Raw genomic sequence first — 25,949 nt, 5'->3', positions numbered from 1 at the left:
CCACATATTTTACCCGCTAATCCCTCTAACCTACACATCCCAGGACTCTAAGGGGCAATTTTTAACCTGGCCAATCAACCTAACCCGCACATCTTTGGACTGTGGGAGGAAACCGGAGCACCCGGAGGAAACCCACGCAGACACGAGGAGAATGTGCAAACTCCACACAGACAGTGACCCGAGCCGGGAATCGAACCCAGGACCCTGGATTATTTATTTCTCTCTATTTTGGCCAACGAAGACACGATGGGCTGAATGGCCTCTTTCTGCATTGCTATGGTTCGATGGTTTCTACATATTTACATTAATAATAACTTGTCTTTCAATGCCTTTAAATTTTCACAATGTTTTTGCCTTGAAGGTAATTTCTATCTCGCCTCTCCAGTACTCAATCCTTCTCGCTGCCCTTGGCTATCACACTGCTCCCAGCTGCCACAGCACACTTCTATTTCTTTTTTTTAAAACTGGCTCCTACGTCAGCTTTCAGCTAAACCGAGTACTCCCGAGATCTGAATCCACCAATCCAACTCGGCGAAGATCCTTACTGAGTTCAGATGAGTGAGAGCTGTCATGCCTGTGAATGGCCACTGAAAGATTCAACCATCATCGCTGAAATTTCACTTTGGACATTGCCAGTCCTGTTGCCCTTCTGGTTTAATCCCTTGACAGCCAGTCAGTTTCAGCTGCAGCACTTTTATCATATACTATATCAATGTACACACGCAATGCCAGAGTATGAAGTCCTGAAATTTCCAGGATTCCCTTGAAGGGAATACTGAGGTCTGATTTTGTAATGGAATCCTGACAGTGCAGAGAGAGGCCAATCAGCCCATCAAGTCTGCACCAACTCTCTGAGAGAGCATCCAACCCAGGCTCTGCCCTCTACTCTATCCCCATAACCCCACTCATTAACCATGGCTAATCCACCTAACCTACACATCTTTGCTCAAAAGGGAGGAATTTAGCATGGCCAATCCACCTACCCTGCACATTTTTGGACATTAAGCGCAATTTAGCATAGCTAATCCACCGAACCTACACATCTTTGGATACTAAGGGGCAATTTAGCATGTTCAATCCAGCTAACTTGTACATCTTTTGACACTAATGAAGAATTTAGCATGGCCAATCCACCTAACCTACAGATCTTTGGACTGTGGGAGGTAAACGTAGCACTTGGAAGAAACTCACGCAGATATGGGGAGAAGGTGCAAACTCCACACAGACAGTGACCCGAGGCCGGAAGTGAACCCGGGTCCCTGGCGTTGTGAGGCAGCAGTGCTAACCACTGTGCCACCAGGAGCTTGAATCTTGAAGCATTCATCCGACCATCCATTTCTAACCTCAGTAAGATGCTGAACTCAGTAAAATCTGGCCTGTTTAGTGAAGCATTTCAAAGATTACCTGTGTGGTGCAGCTCAAACTGAAGAGCATTTTTTGTTTTAGAACATACAATTATTGAAACAGCAGTTGCAGTGCGAATATGAATGATGCAATCGCTTTTTACCCAACTGGCCAATATTAACACCGTGCGGACTGAACTTGGAGGTCTAAAGAGATCCTACTTACCTTAAGGAATGATGTGGAGATAGGAGTCGGACTTGGGTGGGCACAGTAAGAAGTCTCACAACACCAGGTTAAAGTCCAACAGGTTTATTTGGAATCACGAGCTTTCGGAGCGCTGCTCCTTCATCAGGTGACTCAGCAGCGCTCCGAAAGCTCGTAATTCCAAATAAGCCTGTTGGACTTTAACCTGGTGTTGTCAGACTTCTTACAATACTTTAAGGAAGTCGCTTATCTACACTCGAGAAATGTTTAAGTGCAAGCATAAACTATGTGGAAAATTTCCTGAACACTGATACTTAGATCTGTTTTAGTTTAACCGAAATGTTGCATTATTGTTTTAGCAGGAGAGATACGTTACTTACCCGCATGATCCATTGTACTCAAACTTCCCCTGATTCAACTGCATGGCTAAATCTGTCAAACAACATAAAAGGTCACAGAATTAGATCAGTTAGATGGGACAGGTGTCAATATTCAGATACCCAAGGGAAATTAGTGGCCATTTTAAAGAAAAACTGTTGCATTGATTTTGTAACTCACAATTCAATATTAACATTGACAAAAAAACCCAACAGATATTTAACTTTCTATCCTGCTAACTTAATGCAGGTATTCATCAGCCTGCTTCAAAGGGGGTGTGGGGGGCTGAGTAAGATGTGGCATGGTGGCACAGTGGTTAGCACTGCTGCCTCACAGCGCGAGGGACCCGGGTTCAGTTCCGGCCTCGGGGTCACTGTCCGTGTGAAGTTTGTATGTTCTTCCCGTGTCTGTTTGGGTTTCCTCTGGGTGCTCTGGTTTCCTCCCACAGTCCAAAGATGTATGGGTTAGGTTGATTGGCCATGCTAAATTGATCCTAGTGTCAGGGTAAATATGTGGGGTTATGGGATAGGGCCTGGGTGGGATTGTTGTCGGTGCAGGTTTACGATGAACGTCTGAGGATCGTGGGATTATATTCATTGGAGTTTAGGAGGTTGAGGGGAGATCTGATAGAAACTTACAAGATAATGAACGGCTTAGATAGGATGGACGTAGGGAAGTTGTTTCCATTAACAGGGGAGACTAGGACGCGGGGGCACAGCCTTAGAATAAAAGGGAGTCACTTTAGAACAGAGATGAGGAGAAATTTCTTCAGCCAGAGAGTGGTGGGTCTGTGGAATTCATTGCCACAGAGGGCTGTGGAGGCCGAGACGTTGAGCGTCTTCAAGACAGAAATTGATAAATTCTTGATTTCTCGAGGAATTAAGGGCTATGGGGAGAGAGCGGGTAAATGGAGTTGAAATCAACCATGATTGAATGGTGGAGTGGACTCGATGGGCCGAATGGCCTTACTTCCGCTCCTATGTCTTATGGTCTTATGGTCTTATGGCTTGATGGGCTGAATGGCCTCCTTCTGCACTGTAGGGATTCTATTTTGGAGAGTCGGTGCAGACCCGATGGGCCGAATGGCCTCTTTCTGCACTGTAGGGATTCTATGTTTCTAAGCTCGCCTATGTGAAGCTTTGAATCCAAATTCTGTCGGCTTAGGATAAAACAGTGACCCCATTCGATAAAAATTCTGCAATTTCGAACCCGCGCAGAACCGCAGCTTCACTGTGCAATTTTGCATGGCTTCATGGTTGCACAGACAATTCTACACGGTGCCATATGTCTGCCGACAGAAATGCTACTGGCAAAAATGACTGAGATTCATCCAGGGCATCTGTTTGAGTGCAGCTTCTTAATTCCTGCATAGTGAGTCAGGCTGAATGGACAACACTCCATACCTGGGGTCTGGAAGTTCAGAGAGACCATCTGGCAGCCGGCGTTCCAGAAGATCTGAGGCATGTAATTACTGGAATCCACTCGGCCTCCCTTGGGGTAAATTCGACTCATTTGTCGCTTGTTATAACTGCTCATTAAGGAAAATGAACCAAAAACAGCTGCAGCTGCATGTATCTACACACTTGCGTTTTAATATTGCCATTATTATTTATTCCTCTCATTTTGCAAAACCGCTTCAGTCATCATTTTCCATCCCTATTTTGTGCAAGAGTGTTGTTTCAGTCATTACTTAAGGTTGGGATTTTCCAGCCCTTCCCACTGGTGGGATTTTCCAGCCCTTCCCACTGGTGGGATTTTCCAGCCCTTCCCACTGGCGGGATTTTCCAGTCCCTGCCCTCCCACCCCCACTGTAGTGGGTTCCCTGGCTGGCAAATAGTGCAAATGGCCATTGGCATCGGCGGGACTGGAAGATCCCATTGACGGCCAATGGTGAGTCACCTCTGCCGCTGGAAAACATGCCACCGGGTACTGGAAAATCCCGGCCAAGTATCACTTCAAAAGGATCAAAGTCGCAAAATCGGCACTAACGCTGCGTATGATTTTTTAGTTAATTTTTCACATTGGTTAAAAGCTTCTAATAGCTGCAGAGAAACTTGGGTGAAAAGCCATTGCAGTAAGTTCTCCTCAAGGACGGCACGGTGGTTAGCACTGCTGCCTCACAGTGCTAGGGACCTGGGTTCAATTCCAGCCTCAGGTGACTGTCTGTGCGGAGTTTGCATGTTCTCCCCGTGTCTGCGTGGGTTCCTCCGGGTGCTCCAATTTCCTCCAACAGTCCAAAGATGTACGGGTTGGGTTGATTGGCCATGCTAAATTGCCCCTGAGTGTCAGGGTGATTAGGAGGCTAAATACGTGGGGTTACGGGGATAGGACCTGGGTGGGATTGTTGTTGGCACATGCTCGATGGGCCGAATGGCCTCCTACTGCACTAGAGATTCTATGATCAATGTTGTAACCGGGTTCCTGAAAAGTGTATCTTTAAGTGAACAGGACCCCACGCACCCCGGACATTCTCTCTTCCACCTTCTTCCGTCAAGAAAAAGATACAAAAGTCTGGATCATTTACCAACCAACTCAAGAACAGCTTCTTCCCTGCTGCTGTCAGACTTTTGAATGGATTTAGCTGATCTTTCTCGACATCTTATCTGTAACTGCAATACTATATTCTGCACCCTCCCCTTTCCTTCTCCCCTATGAACAGTATCTTTTGTCTGTACAGTGGACAAGAAACAATACTTTTCACTGTATCCCAATACATGGGACAATAATAAATCTAATCAAATCAAATTAAGTAAACAGATTTTTCCATTACAACCAATGTGAAAGCTGTAGCAAATTGTAGGACATTTCTCATCAGAAAAAAATTCAGACATTACACCCTGTGTGCTGAAATACTGTACATTCCGGTTTCCTCCCACATACCAACGATGTGCAGGTTAGGTGGATTGGCCATGGGAATTGTGTGGGGACAGTGGTTAGCACTGCTGCCTCACAGCGTCAGGGATGCGGGTTCGATTCCCGGCTTGGGTCACTGTCTGTGAGGAGTCTACACGTTCTCCCCGTGTCTGTGTGGGTTTCCTCCGGGTGCTCTGGTTTCCTCCCACAGTCCGAAAGACATGCTGATTAGGTGCTAAATTCTCCCTCAGTGTAGCTGAACAGGCGCCAGAGTATGGCGACTGGGAGATTTTAACAGTAACTTCACTGCAGTGTTAATCTAAGCCGACTTGCGACAATAAAAAAAACTTACAAAAAACTTAGACTTAGTTTACATCCAACACGACTCCAATGCCCAGTGTCCCAGCTATCCCCATTTATAGGTGTGCTAACACCTGTTTAGTAATGCAATTGCCATTAAACCTCAGCAATATAATTAATAAGACTTCAAAAGTTGATTGGTGTGAATATGAACGATATCTTCTATGCAGTATTGTCAAGAAAGACTTGGATGTATGAGTTTCCTTTCATGACCAACACGTGTCCCAAACTCTGTTACAATCAATGGTGCACTTTTTGAAGGGGGCATCACTGCTCTAAGATTAGAAACGCAGCAGTCAGTTTAGGCACACAAGCTTCCATGATCCGCAATGTGATAATGAACGGATAATGCATTTTGTGACGCTGAACGTTGGATAAATATTGGCCAAATAGATAGGTTCTTGATCAAATAGGGGATCAGGGGTTATAGGGGAAAGGCAGGAGACTGGGGATGAGAAAAATATCAGCCATGATTGAATGGCGGGGCAGACTTGATGGGCTGAGTGGCCTAATTCTGCTCCTATGTCTTACGGTCTTAGGAAAGGTTGTATGCATTATGCCCGCATTTAGGAGGTTGTTGGGCGATCTTCTCAATTTCTTCAGGATCAGATATCTCACCTGGGAGGTTTTTTCATTCATTCAAGGGATGTGGGCTCGGCCAGTGTTTATTACCCATCCTTAATTGCCCTTTGAGAAGGTGGCGGTGAGCTGCCTTCTTGAACTGCTGCAGTCCATGGGGTGTAGGCTACACCCAGAGTGCTGATAGGGAGGGAGTTTCGGGATTTTAATTCAATGACAGTGAAGGAACGATCGATATATTTCTAAGTCAGGCTGGCGAGTGGCTTGGAGGGGAACTTGCAGGTGGCAGTGTTCCCATGTGTTTGCTGCCCTTGTCTTTCTAGATGGTAGAGGTTGTGGATTTGGAAGGCATTTTGAAGGAACCTCGCGTTGCTGCAGTGCATCTTGTAGATAGTACACACCGCTGCCACTGTGCGTCGGTGATGGAGAGAGTTAACATTTGTGGATGGGGTGCCAATAAAGCAATGGGCTGCTTCAGCTTAAATGATGCTGTTATGGTGAAATCAAAGTGATGGACACAAAATGGTTACCTGGCACACAAAATGGACTCTGGGAAGGGACACTAAGAGGCACTGACTTTGGGCACAGACAGTTACACAAAGAGTTAAAACCTGTAGTGTCTAAATTGCTGCAGGAAACTGGTCAGACCTTGAGGCACCTTAAGACTTGAGATAACAGCAGTCCCAGAACAATGAGTTTGATAACAAGATCAGCCACTGATGGGGACATAAATACATAAATGTATATATCGAAACCAGTCATTGATAGAGGACATAACTGCATAAATGTATCCACTCTATGTACAATGATGTGTTAACTGTCGATGTCCGTACCTGTCTACTCAACTTGTAACGATGTGCTAACGGCTAATGTCCGTACTGTCTATTATCTAAAAAGTATAAAAGATGCTCAACTACCATTGTGTAGTTGAGAAGGTGACTGCCTGTACTGCGGAGTGCAGCGCTTGTCCCAAAGCTTTGTCCGAATAAAACTGTTTGCGTAGGTTAGAGGGATTAGCGGGGTAAATATGTTGGGTGCTGGGGATAGGGTGGGATTGTTGTCAGTGCAGACTCGATGGGCCGAATGGCCTCCTTCTGCATTGTAGTGTTTCTAAGGTGACGAGGGTTTGGGGACAGGCGGTTGGGGTGTGTGACTCCGAAGTGGTGAATTTCCCACAACAATGCCAAGTTTCAAGGAGTGTCAAACATAGCACTGGCAAAGGAAGTTCAGTGTAGACTCAGGCAGATCAGGTTAGCGCTAGGGAGTTCAATTCTGGCCTCGGGTCACTGTCTGTTTGCACATTCTCCCCGTGTCTGCGTGGGTTTCCTCCAGGTGCTCCAGTTTCCTCCCACAGTCCAAAGATGTGCGGGTTAGGTTGACTGGCCATGCTAAATTGACCCTTAGTGTCAGGGGGATTAACAGGGTAAATATGTGGGATTACAGGGACAGGGCCTGGGTGGGATTGTGGTCAGTGCAGACTCGATGGGCCGAACAGCCTCCTTCTGCTCTGTAGGGATTCTATGATCTCTGAGCCACTGAGATAGTTTGGCAGTAGTTCTTCCCAATGCGTCGCCTCCTTGAAATCGTCACAAAAGGATACTTGACAAACTCGATCGCGTGGGTTTTCAGATACCCGAGACCAACCGATTCATTGAACGAAGACATGTTGTAGTGGATATTTCGTTCTGAGGAAACAAAAATTCATCAAGCTCGGTTAGCAAGCCGATAGGCCCGGGGCAGCAACTAGAAAACACAGGTATGGCTGCTTCCTCTGACTCTGACCAGGGGGCTGTGCTGCAGCTCACGTTAACACCATTCCCCCGCTTGCATTCAGACACTCAATACTTGCAATGGACCACTGAGCCCCGAATTCCCTGGGGGCTCCAGTGTCTGCTCAATGCCGGCCCTGCGACAAAGCTTCACAGTCCTGTCTCCAATATCCTGAACGTTATATTACGAAACAGGAGAAAGTGACCAAAAAACGATTTGTCACATTTTGCGGAGTGTGGGGTGGGGGGTCACATTTGCCCACTGCAGGTGATAAATATTCCAGGCGATAAAACATTCTGGCAACGCTGCATATTTGAAAGACATTTACGTCCAAAGCCACGTTGCTGTGAATGGTGTAGTGGAGGATTGCGTGGTTGCAAATGAAACGGTCATTTATTAATACAGCAAAGTGTATGTACGTCAAGCACAATCTGCTATGCAGCAAAATGCTGCAGTGCTTGGAGCGTGGAGAGATTAAGAGGGAAAAATATACACGCAGAGTAAGAAGGGACTTGCTGCTGATAATGGGCAGCAGATTTATTCTTGCACGTTCTCTAGCCTCCGTAATTATTTGGCATACGGGGCGTTCAGAGATTACTTTAAAAAGCTGGATTATATTTTTGCCTACTCTATCCCTTTTCGTAACTGCTTCTTGAGGGGTGAAGGACAGGCATGCATGTTAAAAACCCAGAGGAGAAAGCAAGAATTAAAAATGCTGAAATAAATGGAAAGATTAAAACTGAGATGTGTGTGGAATGCGGCAACGGAGGAAGCAAACGGCAGCCTTTGTTGCCATCAAGTGGTGAGCGGACCTCACAGTGAAACTGGAAACTATCTCAATTCTCTTGAGAAGGGCGTCACGGCGGCACAGTGGTTAGCACTGCTGCCTCACAGTGTCAGGGACCCGGGTTCGATTCCGGCCTCGGGTCACTGTCTGTGTGGAGTCTGCACGTTCTCCCCGTGTCTGCGTGGGTTTCCTGCGGGTGCTCCCATTTCCTCCAAGGATGTGCTGGTTAGGTAGATTGGCCATGCTAAATTGCTCCTTAAGTGTCAGGGGGGGTTAGCAGCATAAATACATGGGGTGACCGGGAAAGGGCCAGGTTGGGATTGTGGTCGGTGCAGACTCGATGGGCCAAATGGCCTCCTCCTGCACTGCAGGGATTCTATGAGTCAACCACATTGCTGGGGTCTGGAGTCACATGTAGGCCAAACCGGGTAAGGATGGCAGGTTTCCTTCCCTAAAGGATATTAGTGAACCAGATGGGTTTTTCCGACAATCGACAATGGTTTCCTAGTCATCAGTAGATACTTAATTCTGTATTTTTTATTGAATTCAAATCAAATCAAAGGGGTGGCATGGTGGCACAGTGGTTAGCACTGCTGCCTCACTGCGTCAGGGACCCGGGTTCAATTCCGGCCTCGGGCCACTGTCTGTTTGGAGTTTGCATGCTCTGCCTGTGTCTGTGTGGATTTCCTCCGGGTGCTCTGGTTTCCTCCCACAGTCCAAGGATGTGCAGGTTAGGGTGGATTGGCCATGCTAAATTGCCCCTTAGTATCAGGGAAATTAGCAGGGTAAATACATGAGGTTACCAGGATAGGGCCTGATTGGGATTCTTGTCACTGCAGGCTTGATGGGCCAAATGGTCTCCTTCTGCACTGTAGGGATTCTATGATCTAATCGCCAGATCAAGCCCAGGATCATAGAGTCATAGAGATATACAGCATGGAAACAGGCCCTTCGGCCCAACTTGTCCATGTCGATAAAAGCAAGTTACTGCAGATGCTGGAATCTGAAACCTAAAGAAAAAATGCTGGAAAATCTCAGCAGGTCTGGCAGCATCTGTAAGGAGAGAAAAGAGCTGACGTTTCGAGTCCAGATGACCCTTTGTCAAAGCTAAAAAGCATAGAAAGTGGGAGATATTCATACTGCAGGGTGAGGGAATGAAAGATGAATCATAACCACTAAAACCAGGGGAAAGGCTGCTAATGGCAGCCCATAGAGAGAATAGAAGGTGTGAATGGCCAAACGGCAGAGAAGCTGAAATCAGAGGGTACGCTATGACAGATTAAGATGTGGGGGGTGGGGGGAGATGGGTGGGAGAGAGGTAAAATTGAGAAAAGGGGGATAGGAGAAGCAAAGGGGGAGAAAAGATAAGGAAAGGGGGAATTCAACAATGGTTGGGATGTGAACTTTCTAATCTCGATTGCTTCCTGAATGACTGAGAAGCTAACTTATCGTGACATGGTGGTTCCTTGCTGCTCCAGCCTAGTGCTGAGTTATGGCTGTTCTGGGTCAGGCCTCTGCACCTCCCTCCTGCTGTGAACTTCATGGAGACAACAGAAGACAAACTAGGACGGAGGGATGGAGAAGGAGAAAGAGAGAGAGAGAGATTTTTGGGGTCGGACAGAGAGAGGACATGTGCCCTTTTCTTCGTGCTCTGCCAGTTTTCTTTTGGCTCACGTCCAAGCCTTGTTGCTCCCTGAGAGAGAGAGAGAGAGAGAGAGACAGACAGACATATATTTCATTCTCCACAATAGCTGCCGCTTAAAAAAGTACATTCACTCCTTCCTTCTTCGGGCAACTTCTGAACAAGTTGACAAAGGGTCACCTGGACTCGAAACATCAGCTCTTTTCTCTCCTTACAGATGCTGCCAGACCTGCTGAGATTTTCCAGCGTTTTCTCTTTTGGCTTGAACAATTTGGTGGCACAGTGGTTAGCACTGGTGCCTCACAGCGCCAGGGACTCGGGTTCGATTCCCAGCCTCGGGTCACTGTCTGTGCGGAGTCTGTACGTTCTCCTTGTGTCTGCGTGGGTTTCCTCCGGGTGCTCCGGTTTCCTCCCACAGTCCGAAAGCCGTGCTGGTGAGGTGCATTGGCCAAGCTAAATTCTCCCTCAGTGTACCCAAACAGGCGCCGGAGTGTGGCGACTATGGGATTTTCACAGTAACTTCATTGCAGTGTTAACGTAAGCCTACTTGTGGCACTAATACATAAACTTAAACAGCATGCATCTTGTAAAGTGATGCACCTCCGGACACGGACTCTCGGGGGAAAACTCGAGATTGAATGTTGAGCCTGAATGTTTAGAACAACGAAGACCAAAGAAGAGCAAAAAACAAAGAACAAAGATTATTTGACATTCTAATCACAGGGGTGAAATCACGCCACTTTCAGAACTGAAGTGTACTCTTCTGGCAACCTTATAAATTCTGCAGACGAAGCATGCATTGTTTGTTAATCAGAACTTTTAACAAAAATTGTGTACCTTCTGCTACCTGAAAGCCTTGAAACTTCACAGGTTGGGCATAGTTGACCATGGCAGATAGGTAAGGATGGATATTGGTGGTGGCACCAACATATGTATAGGATGATACCCAAGCTTGTTCATCCTCGATTGTTATTGTCCCCTGCGAAAAGGAGAAGAACATTTTGAGCATCGATTGTGTACTGTATCAGAGAAATTAATACTTCAAAGCATAAATGCTCACACAAGGAACAGCTAACTACTGAAATTTCCATATATACACATACCGTTAAAATGTACAAAAATGTTTCTTAAACTCACTGTGCCATCGACATGGTGGTCTGGACTTTTCCAAGGGTGACTGATACTGTGTCCATCAATGCAATTTGCCTGAAATTGGCCGAGAGCGGCGCAAAAGGTTGTGGATTCCAAGCGCAACTGGGACGGAAATCTCCAACCGTTCACACCCTGCCGCTGTTGCAAGCCAGGACGGGAGAATTGGACACACGGCCAAAACTTCCGTTCATTGCAGCGGGGCCGGAGAATCCCGCTGGAAAAATTTCAGCCCTGATGTCCAGTGCAAACTGAAGCCCCGTGACACTTTGCTCCCATCTGGAAAAACATTGTGTTCCCGATCTCGGTCCACAAGACTGGCTTAGCCAGTCACTGCATTGGCCGATCACTGCTGGGAGGTTCCACGGTTTGTGCCCGCTTCAGGACTTCAAGGCGGCTGTTAAAAATCAAGTTACTTCTTTTTGGGGGTGCAAGGACGCTGTTTGGCACATTTTAAACGCTTTTGAGTACATTTTGTGCGGCACGGCGGCGCAGTGGTTAGCACTGCTGCCTCACAGCTCCAGGGACCCCGGGTTCGATTCCCGGCTTCGGTCACTGTCTGTCTGGCGTTTGCACGTTCTCCCCGTGTCTGCGTGGGTTTCCTCCGGTTTCCTCCCATAGTCCCAAAGATGTGCGGGTTAGGTTGATTGGCCATGCTAAATTGCCCCTTAGTGTCCCGGGATATGTAGCTTAGAGGGATTAACGGGGTAAATGTGTGGGGTTGTGGGGATAGGGCCTGGGGTGGGATTGTTGTCAGTGCAGACTCGATGGGCTGAATGGCCTCCTTCTGCACTGTCGGGATTCTATGATGTTTCTCTGATTTTTTGGGTCTATTTGCTTCGAAGCTGCCTTTACAGCAACACCACTAGCAAATGGTCTGTGCAGTATTTCACTTCGGGTGATTTTCAGTTATTCAAAATCAGCTTTCTCAGTTGACAGACCAGTCACTCGGATTAAGAAATGCTTTTAGTTGTGACAAACTCATTTTCAACTGCATCAATCCAACTACAAGTTACCACTCTTAAATACGGCAAGGAATTTTTTGTTCCGAAGCAATTTGTTTGTTTAAATGTTCCTGAGCTGATTCACGGTTGATGTTACATTGACCGACATGCAAGTAGGTTTGAGGGCACATATGGGGGAAAAAGTACAGGTCACAAAGTTAGCTCATAAGTAGGGTGGCATGGTGGCACAGTGGTTAGCACCGCTGCCTCACATCGCCAGGGACCAGGGTTCAATTCCAGCCTGGGGTCACTGTGTGGAGTTTGCACCTTCTCCCCGTATCTGCATGGGTTTCCTCCAAATGCTCTGGTTTCTTTCCACAGTCCAAAGATGTGTGGGTTAGGTTGATTGGCCATGCTAAATTCCCCCTCAGTGTCAGGGGGATTTGCGGGGTAAATGTATGGGGTTACTGGGATGGAGCCTGGATTGTTGTCGGTGCAGGCTCGATGGGCCGAATGGCCTCCTTCTGAACTGTCGGGATTCTATAATCTTAGGTCCTACGCACACAGCCCAAATATCTCCCCCAGCAAGTGGAAATCTATTACTTATTTTTTACACAGAAATAGTTCATATACATGAGAATCGATCACACTTGAATTTCTGTTTAATTTTCAAATTTACATCCTGGTTTTCAAACCTCTATCACTGTAACTCCCTCCAGTCCCACATCCCTCAACGAGCTCTTCGCTCCTCCAATTAGAAGAATCCATAGAATCCCTACAGGGCAGTAGGAGGCCAGTTGGCCCATCGAGTCTACACCGACTCTCCGAAAGAGTATCTTACCCAGGCCACCTCCTCTACCCTATTGTTACATAATGCTCCTGTGAGGCTACCTGGCCTGTTTGATTACATTAAAGGTTCTATAAAACAGGTTATGGATGGTCAGTAAGAATATGTTGCATTTAAATCTTGACTGCGTGGAACTTAAGTTGTAATTCCAGCTATGGCCAAATATTTAATTCACTTTGTTCTGCAAGACTAAGGATGCTCACTTCAAATAAAACACTGTGGCGTTGCTGAATCATAGAAACCCTACAGTGCAGAAAGAGGCCATTCGGCTCATCGAGTCTGCACCGACCACAATCCCACCCAGGCCCTACCCCCACATATTTACCCACTAATCCCTCTAACCTACGCATCCCAGGACTCTAAGGGGCAATTCTTTTAACCTGGCCAATCAACCTAACCCGCACATCTTTGGACTGTGGGAGGAAACCAGAGCACCCGGAGGAAACCCACACAGACATGAGGAGAATGTGCAAACTCCACACAGACAGTGACCCGAGCCGGGAATCGAACCCGGGACCCTGGAGCTGTGAAGCAGCAGTGCTAACCACTGTGCTACCGTGCCGCCCCTGAAGCTTGTGAAACTCTAGTTAAAAGCAATTCAAAACTGCAGATGTTGGCAGGGAACAATTAAGTTGCAACAATTGTGGAAATTAAGTTATGACAAACAACTCTGTCAAGTACTGGAAAATGTTTATTAGCCAAACAAGGCCTTCAGTGAGGCCAGCGCTCACATATTCAGGGCAAGAGACTAATCTAACCTTGCGTCAGTTTCATAAACACTGCATTCCAGGGCTTGGCCACAGGATGGAAACAAAGACAAGTTACCATGACAAATCCCAAAAAACAAGATATGTTGACACATTACGCCAATGAAGGAGACGGTTTTCTATTGGATAAGAAAGGACAAAAAGCTATGCTATGATTGGTGGACTGTGTATGCAAATGAAGGATTGGAAAGTTGCTGGTTTCTCATTTGGTGTAATTAACTATAACTGCTAATTATCTGTATGAATCGACAGAACACCATAGTGAAAGTCACTGGGCAGACTTCTACCAGCACGTCCGCCCAAGGTTTGTATGATCCCACCCAAGGCCAAGGGAGAATGCCGTTCTTCGAGCCTCGCCCGCCCCCGGGAATCGGGGCGGGGGTGCCGGTAAAATTCCGGCCACTGTGTCTGTTCTCCTTGCTAGCAGGTAATAAAAGCTTAAAAGATTTGAGTATTCTCCGTGCATTGTCTGGTTAATCTTCTACAACTGGAACAATGGGCATGGATATAAGTATACTTATATACCTCATGGTTGCATTAGCAGTTTGCTTTAACATAAATGAACATTTTAGCCTAATGCATACCCAGGAAGGGTGTTTGATTTTATCAAATATACTGGGGGGGGGTTTCCCATCCCACCCACCATGGGAATCACAGAGGGCGGGAGGGCCATGCAAAGGTCCATTGATCTCGGGTGGGATTTTTCAGTTTTCGGGCGAGCGCGGCTCGAAAATTCAGCCGGTTGTTTCAAATCGCAATGATTATAGATCACTCGAGGACAAAGTCTTAACCAAAGGGCCACTCTCCTTTTAAGTATCGTTTTCTCCCCACAGAAACTGTGTAAGTTTCTCCAGCATAAACTCTACCCAATCTATTCAAACGTCAAAGGAAGCGATTAACCACAAGTGAAACCTCCAAGGGGCAAAAATTCTGTCAAAGAATGATATTATTCAATATGACATTTAGTGGGAATGTGTTCTGATCAACCGAAACTCCGTTTCATTTGAGGAGTGCACATTTAGTACCAGGGATTCTATGTTTCCTACACACCAGATCATCAATCACACCTCCTCAAAAGGCAATCAAGCAAGAAGTATTGCTCTAGCCCATAAATAACCATTACAAAAAAACCCCAGTTCAATATACCGATTATATACCTACTTAATTAGTACTTCTATTATGAATCTGTTGATGATTTGCCTCAAGTCCCCATTCAATCTTTCTTTCTCTGGCACAGTGGTTAGCACTGCTGCCTCACAGGGAGCCTGGTTCGATTCCAGCCTCAGGTCACTGTCTGTGTGGTGTTCGCACCTTCTCCCTGTGTCTGCGTGGGTTTCCTCCGGGTGCTCCGGTTTCCTCCCACACTCCAAAGATGTGCGGGTTAGGTGGGTCGGCCATGCTTAATTGCCCCTTAGTGCACCAATATGTGCTGGTTAGATGGTGAGTGTGAGGGGTTACACACCACACATGTGGGAGGAGAGCGCCTGGGTCAGACATTCTGTCAGAGCATTGGTGCAGACTCAATGGGCTGAATGGCCTCCTTCCGCACTGTAGGGATCCTATGATTCTATGACCCAGGTTCGATTCCGACCTTGAGTGACTGTTTTTTCTCAGAGGGCGGTGAGTCTCTGGAACTCTCTTGCTCAAAGGCAGTGGAAGTAGAGTCTTTGAATACTTTTGAGGCAGAGATGGATAGATTTTTGATAAGTTTAAAGTTTATTTATTAGTGTCACAAATAGGCTTACATTAACACTGCAATGAAGTTACTGTGAAAATCCCCGAGTCGCCACACTCTAGAGCCTGTTCGGGTACAATGGGGGAGAATTTAGCGCGGCCAATGCACCTAACCAGCACGTCTTTCAGAGGAAACCAGAGCACCTGGAGGAAACCCACTCAGACACGGGGAGAACGTGCAGAGGAACCGAACCCGGGTCTCTGGCGCTGTGAGGCAGCAGCGCCAACCACTGTGCCACCGTACCACCAAGTGGGTGAAAGGTTATTGGTGGGCAGCAGTGTGGGGATGAGATTACAATTAGATCAGCCATGATCTTATTGGATAGAATCATAGAAACCCTACCATGCAGAAGGAGGCCATTCGGCCCATCGAGTCTGCACCGACCACAATCCCACCCAGGCCCTACCCCCACATATTTACCCGCTAATCCCTCTAACCTACGCATCCCAGGACTCTAAGGGGCAATTTTTAACCTGGCCAATCAACCTAACCCGCACATCTTTGGACTGTGGGAGGAAACCGGAGCACCCGGAGGAAACCCACGCAGACACGAGGAGAATGTGCAAACTCCACACAGACAGTGACCCGAGCCGGGAATCGAACCCAGGACCCTGGAGCTGTGAAGCAGCAGTGCTAACCACTGTGCTACCGTGCCGCCCCGGCGGGGCAGGCTCGAGGGGACGAGTGGCCTACACTCCTGCTGCTGGTTTGTACGTTCAGTGTCTTTATTTCTTTTGTGGCCATTTTAGTTGGACACGTCCTCAGTTCCTGAGTGTTTTATTTTTGCCCTCCCGGTGAAAGGGGTAGGGAAGCGTGTGGAGAGGTGCTTGCAAATAATTGCTGCAGGACTGGATTCATTTAATCCTCTTATTCACTGCTCTGTACAAATGTATATTTACTTGCATTCAAATCTGTTGGCATGCCTGTTTAAAGAACGTGCTTACTGTTCCGCTAGAAATATGGGACAGAGGAAATCCTCCCACATGGCGGGTTACTAATCTTAGCTTTATTGTGACAGAGGGGCTCGTGAGCACAACACCAATCACGTCTCTGCGGGGAGGGAGAGCGAAAGAGAGAAAATTAGAATAATCAGCCAAGGTCCCCATGCCTTTCATCCAAGGCTGAGTGACGTAATTACATTGGTGCAAGGCGAGAAAGAGCCACTAACTACCCTCTTGGCAAGCAATGGTGCATTGACTGTCAGACTAATGACAACACAAATACACGACAGGAAGAAAAATTAGCCAGATGCTTGCATCAAACAACAGATTCAGCGGTCAGTCCAAAGATGCAGCATGTGGTTTAACTGAAAAGAGAATCGTATGTGCCTCAGATGATATGAGTCACGATATGTTTTAAGGAGCTCTGTTTTGGCTGACTGCAATTTAAATTACAGCAATTCTGGTGGAACAAGGATTTATAATAGCTGGGGTAGAACCCAAAATATATATCCTGTTGCTTGGACATATATACGTATTTTATATCATACATATCTATTTGCATACATTATCAATTGATATGAAGGGGGTGATTCTCCCATCCCAGTGTGCTGATGTTTTCGTGCAGCGGGCCGGGAGAATTGCGTGACGGCCGATTCACGGGATTCCCGTGAGTGTTCACGCCATGCTTGTGTCTCCTAGGCCCGGGTTTCTGCGGCGTCTGCGTGGTATCAGAAATCGGCTGGGAGGCGGGCCTAGCATTTAAATAGTATTTTACATGCTATTTCAATGCTATTAGCGGGCCCGGGACTGAATTCTCTGGGCCCGTTAGCCTCTCCCACCCCGCCAGGAGTGTTTCACTCCAGCGGGGTTCAGACTAGCTCCCCACTTTCGGGGAACTAGCGGCCTGACCCCCGCTGGACTGAAAGGGGGGGGGGGGGTGAGGGGGCAATCGGGGCTTCCCAGGGGGTCAGGCGACGGGGAATGGTGCGCCCTGGCAGTGGCAACCTGTGCCCCATGGCATTGCCCAAGGGACAAAAAGCCCATGCCCATTGGGCATGGGGCAGTGCCAAGGGGGTGGAGCCTATTGGGGGCGGGGGCCAAGGAGGTGGGGGTGGGGAGTCCTGCTGCCACCCTGCATTGGGATCCGATTGTGGCTGGAGGGAGGCCAGTGATCGGGGCGGGCTGTGGGCGGGCTGTGGGGGGGGGGGGGGGGGGGGGGTGTTGTTGTTGGTCAGCCGGTGGGGGAATGATCTGGAGATTGGGGCGGGCCAGGATGGGGGTGGGTTTGGGGCTGGCTCGCGGATAGATGGGGGGGGGGGGGTCGCAATGGGGCCAATGGGGGGTTGGGGGGCAGCACTGCAGGGGAACTGACAGTTCAGAGCCACTGCGCATGTGCAGAGTCCTGCTGGTTTCAGCCCCCCGGGTGGGAATAGGCCCCGCCACCTGAAACCTAATGATATTCGCGCTGGTGGTCTCTGCATTGCACAGAGTGTGGGAGATTCCAGTGTGAACTCCCACTGAAAAAAAGTGTGAATTACTCCAGTTTTCCCGCGAATTCAACACTTAGAACGTTTTTGGGAGAATTCCACCCGAAGTTTCCATGCGTGGTATCAAGGAGCCCTTGCAAAACTGAGAATCAGCAGGAAACCCCCCTTGGGTTGGATTCAGACATAGGACAAAGGAAGATGGCTGTGCTTGTTGGAAGTCAATCATCTCAGATCCAGGACATCGCGACAGGAGTTCCTCAGGGCAGTGCCTTAGACCCAACCATCTTTAGCTGCTTCATCAATGACCTTCCTTCCATCATAAAGGGCGGCTCAGTGGCACAGTGCTTGGCACTGCTACCTCATAGCACCAGGGACCCGGGTTCAATTCCTGGCCTCGGGTGACTGTGTGGAATTTGCATGTTCTCCCCATGTCTGCGTGGGTTTCCTCCAGGGGCTCCAGTTTCTTCCCACAGTCCGAAAGACGTGCTGGTTAGTTGGATTGGCTGTGCTAAATTGTCCCAGTGTCCCAAGATGTGTAGGTTTGGGGGATTAGCGGGGTAAATACTTGGGGTTATGGGGAACAAGCCTGGGTGGGATTTCCCCTTTGTGTCAGGGGATTACGTGAGGTTACAAGGATAGGGCCTGGGTTGAGATTGTTATTGGTGCAGATTGGGTGGGCCAAATGGCCTCCTTCTGCAATATTGAGATTCTATGATTCTAAAAGGTCAGAAGTGGGGATGTTTGCTGATGACTGCATAATGTTCAGCACCATTCACGATTCCTCAGATACTGGTCTATATCGAGATGCAGCAAGACCTGGACAATATCTGGGCTTGGGCTGACGAGTGGTAAGTAATACTCATGTCACACAAGGGCCAGGCAATGACCACCTCCAGCGAGAGAGAACCATCGCCCCATGACATTCAATGGCTTTACCATTGCTGAATCCCTCAATATCAACGTTCTGGGGATTACCATTAACTGGATACTAAACTTGTCTAGCCATATAAATACTGTGGATACAAGAGCAGATCAGAGGCTCCATCATCTAGAAGGCACTAGTCAGGAGTGTGATGGAATACTCTCCACTTGCCTGGATGAGAACAGCTCCAACCACTGTCAGTAATCCCCACACAATAAAGGACAAAGCAACCCGCTTGATTGGCACCCCATCCATAAACACTCACCCTCTCCACCACTGACACACAGTTGACAGCTACAAGATGCACTGGAGGAACTCACCAGGGCTCCTTAAATAGCACCTTCCAAAGCCATAACCACTACCATCTAGAAGGACAAAGGCAGCAGACACCTGGGAACACCACCACCTGCAAGTTCCCCTCCAAGCCACTCACCATCCTGACTTGGAAATATATTAGTGCTTCTTCGGAGTCACTAGGTAAAAATAGTAGAACTCCCTTCCTAACAGCACAATGGGTGTACCTACACCACAGGGACTGCAACGGTTCAAGAAGGCAACTCACCACCACCATCTGAAGGACAATTAGGGATGGGCAATAAATGCTTCCCTTCAATGAATAATGAACACACACATGCACGCAAGCACGCACACTCCTCACAGAGCCAGCGACCCGGGTGCTCCAGTTTCCTCCCACAGTCTGAAAGACGTGCTGGTTAGGTGCATTGGCAATGCTAAATTCTCCCTCAGTGTACCCGAACAGACGCCAGAGTGTGGTGACTGGGGGATTTTCACAGTAACTTCGTTGCAGTGTTAATGTGAGCCTACTTGTGACACTAATAAATACATTTTAGAACTTTAAAGAATGCTGACCGATTACGTGTCTTGGCAATCGATCTTGGCAGGTATGATGCAGATAGAACACAAAGTACTGAACTTCTGGAGGTAGGCAGTAGCTGTGCTGGCTCTGCCAAAGGTGTGGTGAGAATAGATAAGACAGAATTGATAAAGAGTGTAAACGATTAATCGGTGATGATATCTGTCCACTTCTGGTGTAGAGCAAAAAAATAATTATTACAGAGAATGTGGCCTTTTTTTTGAAGACAATGCCAAACTTTCACAATGCTGGTGAAGAAGGAGACCTCACCTTTTTATTATTCTCCTGATCTGCTTCCTCGATTACCTACAGAGAAAGGTACAGTAACAATGTTTAATTTCAGTAACAATGTTTAATTTCATCCCCAGCCAATGAACACCTGATCATTCACAACAGATTTGTAATCCCTTAATTGCTTGCGGCTCTGCAGGTTTTGGGCAGGGAAAGCGTAACCGCGAGCAGTTTGTGCGTTACGCTGGTCACGGGACAAAAATCAAGAACATCCATATTCTGAGAGGAAGAGAAAGTTAGAAAACCCTTGCTCCCATTCAATTCTAACTCTAGACCATTTACATTAAGAGTAAAGCTTATCACTCACCCCTGGCTGAATGTCTAAAATTAAAATCTTGATCGAAATGCACCAAGCTGTATCGTAGGGCTGAATGTTCCAATGACGCCTCCCCCACTGCCCCCCCCCCCCCCCCCCCGTCCATAGTGGGCAGCACAGTGGTTAGCACTACTGCCTCACAGTGGCAGGGATCCGAGTTCAATTCCAGCCTCAGGTCACTGTCTGTGTGGAGTTTGCACATTCTCCCCGTGTCTGCGTGGGTTTCCTCCAGGTGCTCCGTTTTCCTCCCACAGTCCGAAAGATGTTCGGGTTGGGTTGATTGCGAAATTAACCTTGGTGTCAGTGGGATTGGCTAGGGTAAATGCATGGGGTTATGGGAATAGGGCCTGGATGGGATTGTGGTCAGTGCAGACTCAATGGGCCGAATGGCCTCCTTTTGCACTGTCGGGATTCTATGATTCAGCGAGCAGCACAAGTGGCCATGGATGTTGGCGGGACTGGAAGATTCCGCCGGCAGCCAATGGCAGGTCTCCTCCCTCACTGGAAAACCGTCATGTGGGGCTGGAAAATCCCACACATAGGATGGGATTGTCTGCCCGCATGCGTCCCCAAGACTGGAAATTCCCACCTGAGCTCAACACACCGCTGAATGGTCCACCAAATTTTCTGTCTTGCTCGCTACAATTCCCACAGCGGGTGAGACGGGAGAATCTCAGCCATAGTTTTTACTTCAAATATTCGTAATGTCTTCCCTTGAGATTATTCTTAAGGCAGATCCCTTAAGAGTATTGATAGGCAAAGGGATCTGGGTGTACAGGTACACAGGTCACTGAAAGCGGCAATGCAGGTGGAGAAGGTAGTCAAGAAGGCATACGGCATGCTTGCCTTCATCAGCTGGGGCATTGAGTTTAAAAATTGGCAAGTCATGTTGCAGCTTTATAGAACCTTAGTTAGGCCGCACTTGGAATATAGTGTTCAATTCTGGCCGCCACACTGCCAGAAGGATGTGGAGGCTTTGGAGAGGGTACAGAAAAGATTTACCAGGATATTGCCTGGTATGGAGGGCATTAGCTATGAGAGGTTGGAGAAACTTGGTTTGTTCTCACTGGAGCGACAGAGGTTGAGGGGCGACCTGATAGAAGTCTACAAGATTATGAGGAGCATGGACAGAGTGGATAGTCAGAAGCTATTTCCCAGGGTGGAAGAGTCAATTACTCGGGGGGGCATAGGTTTAAGGTGCGAGGAGCAAGGTTTAAAGGAGATGTACGAGGCAAGTTTTTTTACACAGAGAATGGTGGGTGCCTGGACGTCGCTGCCAGGGGAGGTAGTGGAAGCAGATATGATAGTGACTTTTAAGAGGCATCTTGACAAATGCATGAATAGGATGGGAACAGAGGGATATGGTCCCCGGAAGCTTGGGGATTTTTGTTCAGTCGGGCAGCATGGTCGCTGCAAGCTTGGAGGGCTGGAGGGCCTGTTCCTGTGCTGTAATTTTCTTTGTTCTGTTGAGTTCCATTTTCCCTTCATGCTCATTATTTTGACTTGCTACTTTTTGAATATTGGTTACTCTGATGGATAGAAAACATCACCGTGGCAACGTTGCCCCTTTTGGTTCCATTGGAAAATATTGACAACTCGCTTCAGGGTCCAAATTTATCCACACAATTTATTTAAAGCAAATTGGATAATGTGGGTCTTCAAGAATTTTTGGATAGAACTGATTCATTATTGTCACATGTATTGGGTTACAGTGAAAAGTATTGTTTCTAGTGCGCTATACAGACAAAACATACCGTTCATAGAGTACAAAGGGGAGAAGGAAAGGAGAGGGTGCAGAATATAGTATTAAAGCAAAATACTGCAGATGCTGGAATCCGAAACAAAAACAGAAAATGCTGGAAAATCTCAGCAGGTCTGACAGCATCTGTGGAGAGAGAATAGAGCCAACGTTTCGAGTCTGGATGACCCTTCGTCAGACGCTCATTCCCCAACTGCCAGCCATCAGATGCTTCTGCCTTGCATCGTTCAGCGATCCTGTGCCTCAGGCGGGTGTATTTCCTGCACAGTAAGAAGTCTCACAACACCAGGTTAAAGTCCAACAGGTTTATTTGGCAGCACTAGCTTTCGGAGCCTCAGGCTCTTTCATCAGGTAAGTGGGAGTTCTGTTCACAAACAGGGCATATACAGACACAAACTCAATTTACAAAATAATGGTTGGAATGCGAGTCTTAACAGGTAATCAAGTCTTAAAGGTACAGACAATGTGAGTGGAGAGAGGGCCAAGCACAGGTTAAAGAGATGTGTATTGTCTCCAGCCAGGACAGCTAGTGAGACTTTGCAAGCCCAGGCAAGTCGTGGAGGCCACAGATAGTGTGACATGAACCCAAGATCCCGGCCAAGGCCATCCTCATGTGTGCGGAACTTGGCTATCAGTCTCTGCTCAGCGATTCTAAGACTCGCATTCCAACCATTATCTTGTAAATCTGTGTCTGTATATGGCCTGTTTGTGAACAGAAGTCCTCACTCACCTGATGAAGGAGCCTGAGACTCTGAAAGCTAGTGCCAAATAAACCTGTTGGTTTATTGTCTCTTGGCTTTAACCTGGTGTTGTGAGACTTCTTACTGTGCTTACCCCAGTCCAAAGCTGGCATCTCCACATCATGTATTTCCTGCAGCAGCCACCACTTCTTTGGTGGCGCTGCTGAGGAACAGTGCAGCTGGAATCTGACCGGCCAGCAGGGGAATTCAGGTGGGACTTCCTGCTCCCCGAGTCCGGATCACATGGAGGACCCGTGGAGATGGCCTGTTGATTGCCCGATTGGGTCATTGTGCAGTAGGCCTTCCCTAAAAGGTGTTCAGATCTTCAACAACCTGTCCTGGTCCCCCCATGCCAACAATGTGGTTAAGAAAGCCCACCAACGCCTCTACTTTCTCAGAAGACTAAGCAAATTTGGCATGTGTTCTATGACTCTCGCCAACTTTTACAGATGCACCATAGAAAGCATTCTTTCTGGATGCAATGCAGCTTAGTATGGCTGCTGCTCTGCCCAAGACCGCAAAGAACTACAAAAGGATGCGAATGTAGCCCAATCCATCACGCAAACCAGCCTTAGCTTTCTATAACATCATCCAATTTGCTTTAAAGAAAAAGTGGGCAGAAATGTTTTTTCCACATACACACCACCCGTGAAGACGTTGTCCCTCTGGTCCCTTTTAAATCTTTCCCCTCACACCGTAAACCTATGACTTCTAGTTTTCAATTCCCCTTTCCTGGGAAAAAGTCTATGGGTGGAATTTTCCCACCCCACCCGCCATGGAAATCGTAGCAGGCCGGGGGATGGGGAGGGGGGGAGCGCACACACCATGGAAAGGTCCGTTGACCTCGGGCAGGATTTTCCGGTCTTGGGGTGAGTGTGACTGGAAAATCCTGGCCTATGTGCGCTCATCCTATCTCTGCCCCTCATAATTTTATACACCTTAATAAGGTCACCCCTTCATTCTCCTGTGTTCCAAGGAATAAAGTCCTAGCTTCTCCCTATAATTCAGGTCCAGTAATCCCGGGGACACCCTTGTAAATCTTCCCTGCACTCTTTCCAGTTTATCAATGTCTCTCCTCTTACTGTAGAGGAGTTACAGTATGCAATACTCCAAGTGCGGCCTCACCAACGACTAATATTGAACTTGTAGAAATAAGACACCAACCTTCTTCACGCTATTGATGAGCACCTCCGTCTCTCGACCAATTTCGTCGGCGGAAAGTTCGCTGTTGAATTTCAGCTCAGGGTGAGCCTCCTCGTTTAGATCGACTACACATGGAACAAACACCATCATTGCTCATATCAAACGAAAGTGTGCCGCTATCGTACGACTACCAAAGTTGAAAGTAATCTGAATTTATAGCACACCCCATCCAGAGAAAAATGAATAAGGGTTTGTACACCACACAACTGATTACGATTTTGTTTGTGGTGGACTCATGACCCCTGTTATCCCCACAATGCCATTGACTAGGCCAGGTCTGTCATATGAGGAGAGATTAAGTCGGTTAGGATTATATTCACTGGAGTTTAGAAGAGTGAGATCTCATAGAAACTTATAAAATTCTAACAGGGTTAGCCAGGGTAGATTCAGAAAGAATGTTCCCGATGGTGGGAGAGTCCAGAACGAGGGGTCATAGTTTGAGGAGAAGGCGTAAACCTTTTAGAACTGAGGTGAGGAGAAATTTCTCTACCCAGAGGGTGGTGAATGTGTGGAATTCACTACCACAGAATGTGGTTGAGGCCAAACTGTTGTCTGATTTCAAGAAGAAATTAGATATCGCTCTTGGGGCTAAAGTGATCAAGGGATATGGGAGAATCAGGATATTGAATTCGATGATCAGCCATGATCAAGATGAATGGCGGAGCAAGCTCGAAGGGCCGAATGGCCTCCTCCTGCTTCTAGTTTCTATGACTATGTCAGTGAACGTCTTGATAAAAGCAAAATACTGCGGATGCTGGAATCCGAAACAAAAACAGAAAATGCTGAATAATCTCAGCAGGTCTGACAGCATCTGTGGAGAGACAATAGAGCCAACCTTTCGAGTCTGAATGACCCTCCATCAGAGCTCCTACACAGTTCTGAATGTATCAAAATACTGCACTAGTTGCGTCCTTTTCAGCTCTGTCTAAGAGTCATCCAGACTGGAGGCATCTTTAGGGCGGCACGGTGGCACTGTGGTTAGCACTGCTGCCTCACAGCGCCAGGGACCCGGGTTCGATTCCCGGCTTGGGTCACTGTCTCTGTGGAGTCTGTATATTCTCCCTGTGTCTATGTGGGTTTCCTCCGGGTGCTCCAGTTTCCTCTCAGGCCAAGGATGTGTGAGTTAGGTGGATTGGCCATGCTAAATTGCCCCTTAGTGTCAGTGGGGGACTAGCTATGGTAAACACATGAGGTTATGGGGATAGGGTCTGGGTGGGATTGTGATTGGTGCAGACTCAGTGGGCCGAATGGTCTCCTACTGCACTGTAGGGATTCTATGATCTGTAGAGAGAGAAACTTGAGTTACCATTTCTAGTCTTCAGAGCTCTGAAGAAGAGTCCCACGGACTCAAAACGTTAACTCTATTTTTTCTCTGTACAGATGCTGCCAGACCTGCTGAGTATTTCCAGCATTTTCTGTTTTTGTTTCAGATTCCAGCACCCGCAGCATTGTGCTTTGAACCAAGTTAGCTCGCACTCCCTGTCTGCTTGAATCCTTTTCTTCCGTGGCTTTCTGCGTTGGTATATCCCAGGACTGTATGGTGCTGGGTAATTAATTTTTCACTGGCAGCCCCTCATCTATCTTTAATTATATTGATAAATCCAATCAGCTTTTCCATTGGGATGAATGGGTGTGGAGGGATGGAGGATTGCAAAATAATGCCGTCGGCAAAACCAGCCAGACTGCAGCTCACTTTGGCGAGAGAGACTTGTGGCGATGCTGAACAATTGCTGGGCGGCACGGTAGCACAGTGGTTAGCTCTGCTGCTTCACAGCTCCAGGGTCCCGGGTTCGATTCCCGGCTCGGGTCACTGTCTGTGTGGAGTTTGCACATTCTCCTCGTGTCTGCGTGGGTTTCCTCCGGGTGCTCCGGTTTCCTCCCAAAGTCCAAAGATGTGCGGGTTAGGTTGATTGGCCAGGTTAAAAATTGCCCCTTATAGAGTCCTGAGATGCGTAGGTTAGAGGGATTAGCGGGTAAAATATGTGGGGGTAGGGCCTGGGTGGGATTGTGGTCGGTGCAGACTCGATGGGCCGAATGGCCTCTTTCTGCACTGTAGG

At 47.6% G+C, this 25,949-nt stretch overlaps 1 protein-coding gene across 6 annotated transcripts in view; it reads right to left on the bottom strand.

The window, feature by feature from the left end:
* plcb4a (phospholipase C, beta 4a) overlaps positions 1-25,949 on the bottom strand; it is a 510,936-nt gene that overhangs the window by 132,874 nt on the left and 352,113 nt on the right. For all 6 annotated transcript variants that reach the window (XM_078230348.1, XM_078230349.1, XM_078230347.1 and 3 more), the window contains 6 exons: positions 23,854-23,957; positions 19,854-19,889; positions 10,755-10,896; positions 7,319-7,403; positions 3,330-3,454; positions 1,929-1,980 (listed from right to left, as the gene is read on the bottom strand). In XM_078230348.1, the coding sequence (XP_078086474.1) occupies positions 1,929-1,980; positions 3,330-3,454; positions 7,319-7,403; positions 10,755-10,896; positions 19,854-19,889; positions 23,854-23,957 (544 nt within the window). The remainder of the gene's footprint in view (positions 1-1,928; positions 1,981-3,329; positions 3,455-7,318; positions 7,404-10,754; positions 10,897-19,853; positions 19,890-23,853; positions 23,958-25,949) is intronic.

This window comes from Mustelus asterias, chromosome 15 (genome assembly GCF_964213995.1).
Source record: "Mustelus asterias chromosome 15, sMusAst1.hap1.1, whole genome shotgun sequence".
Lineage (NCBI taxonomy): Eukaryota > Metazoa > Chordata > Chondrichthyes > Carcharhiniformes > Triakidae > Mustelus > Mustelus asterias.
Note: the sequence above shows the minus strand (reverse complement) of the source record. Positions and strands in the feature narration are given on the sequence as shown.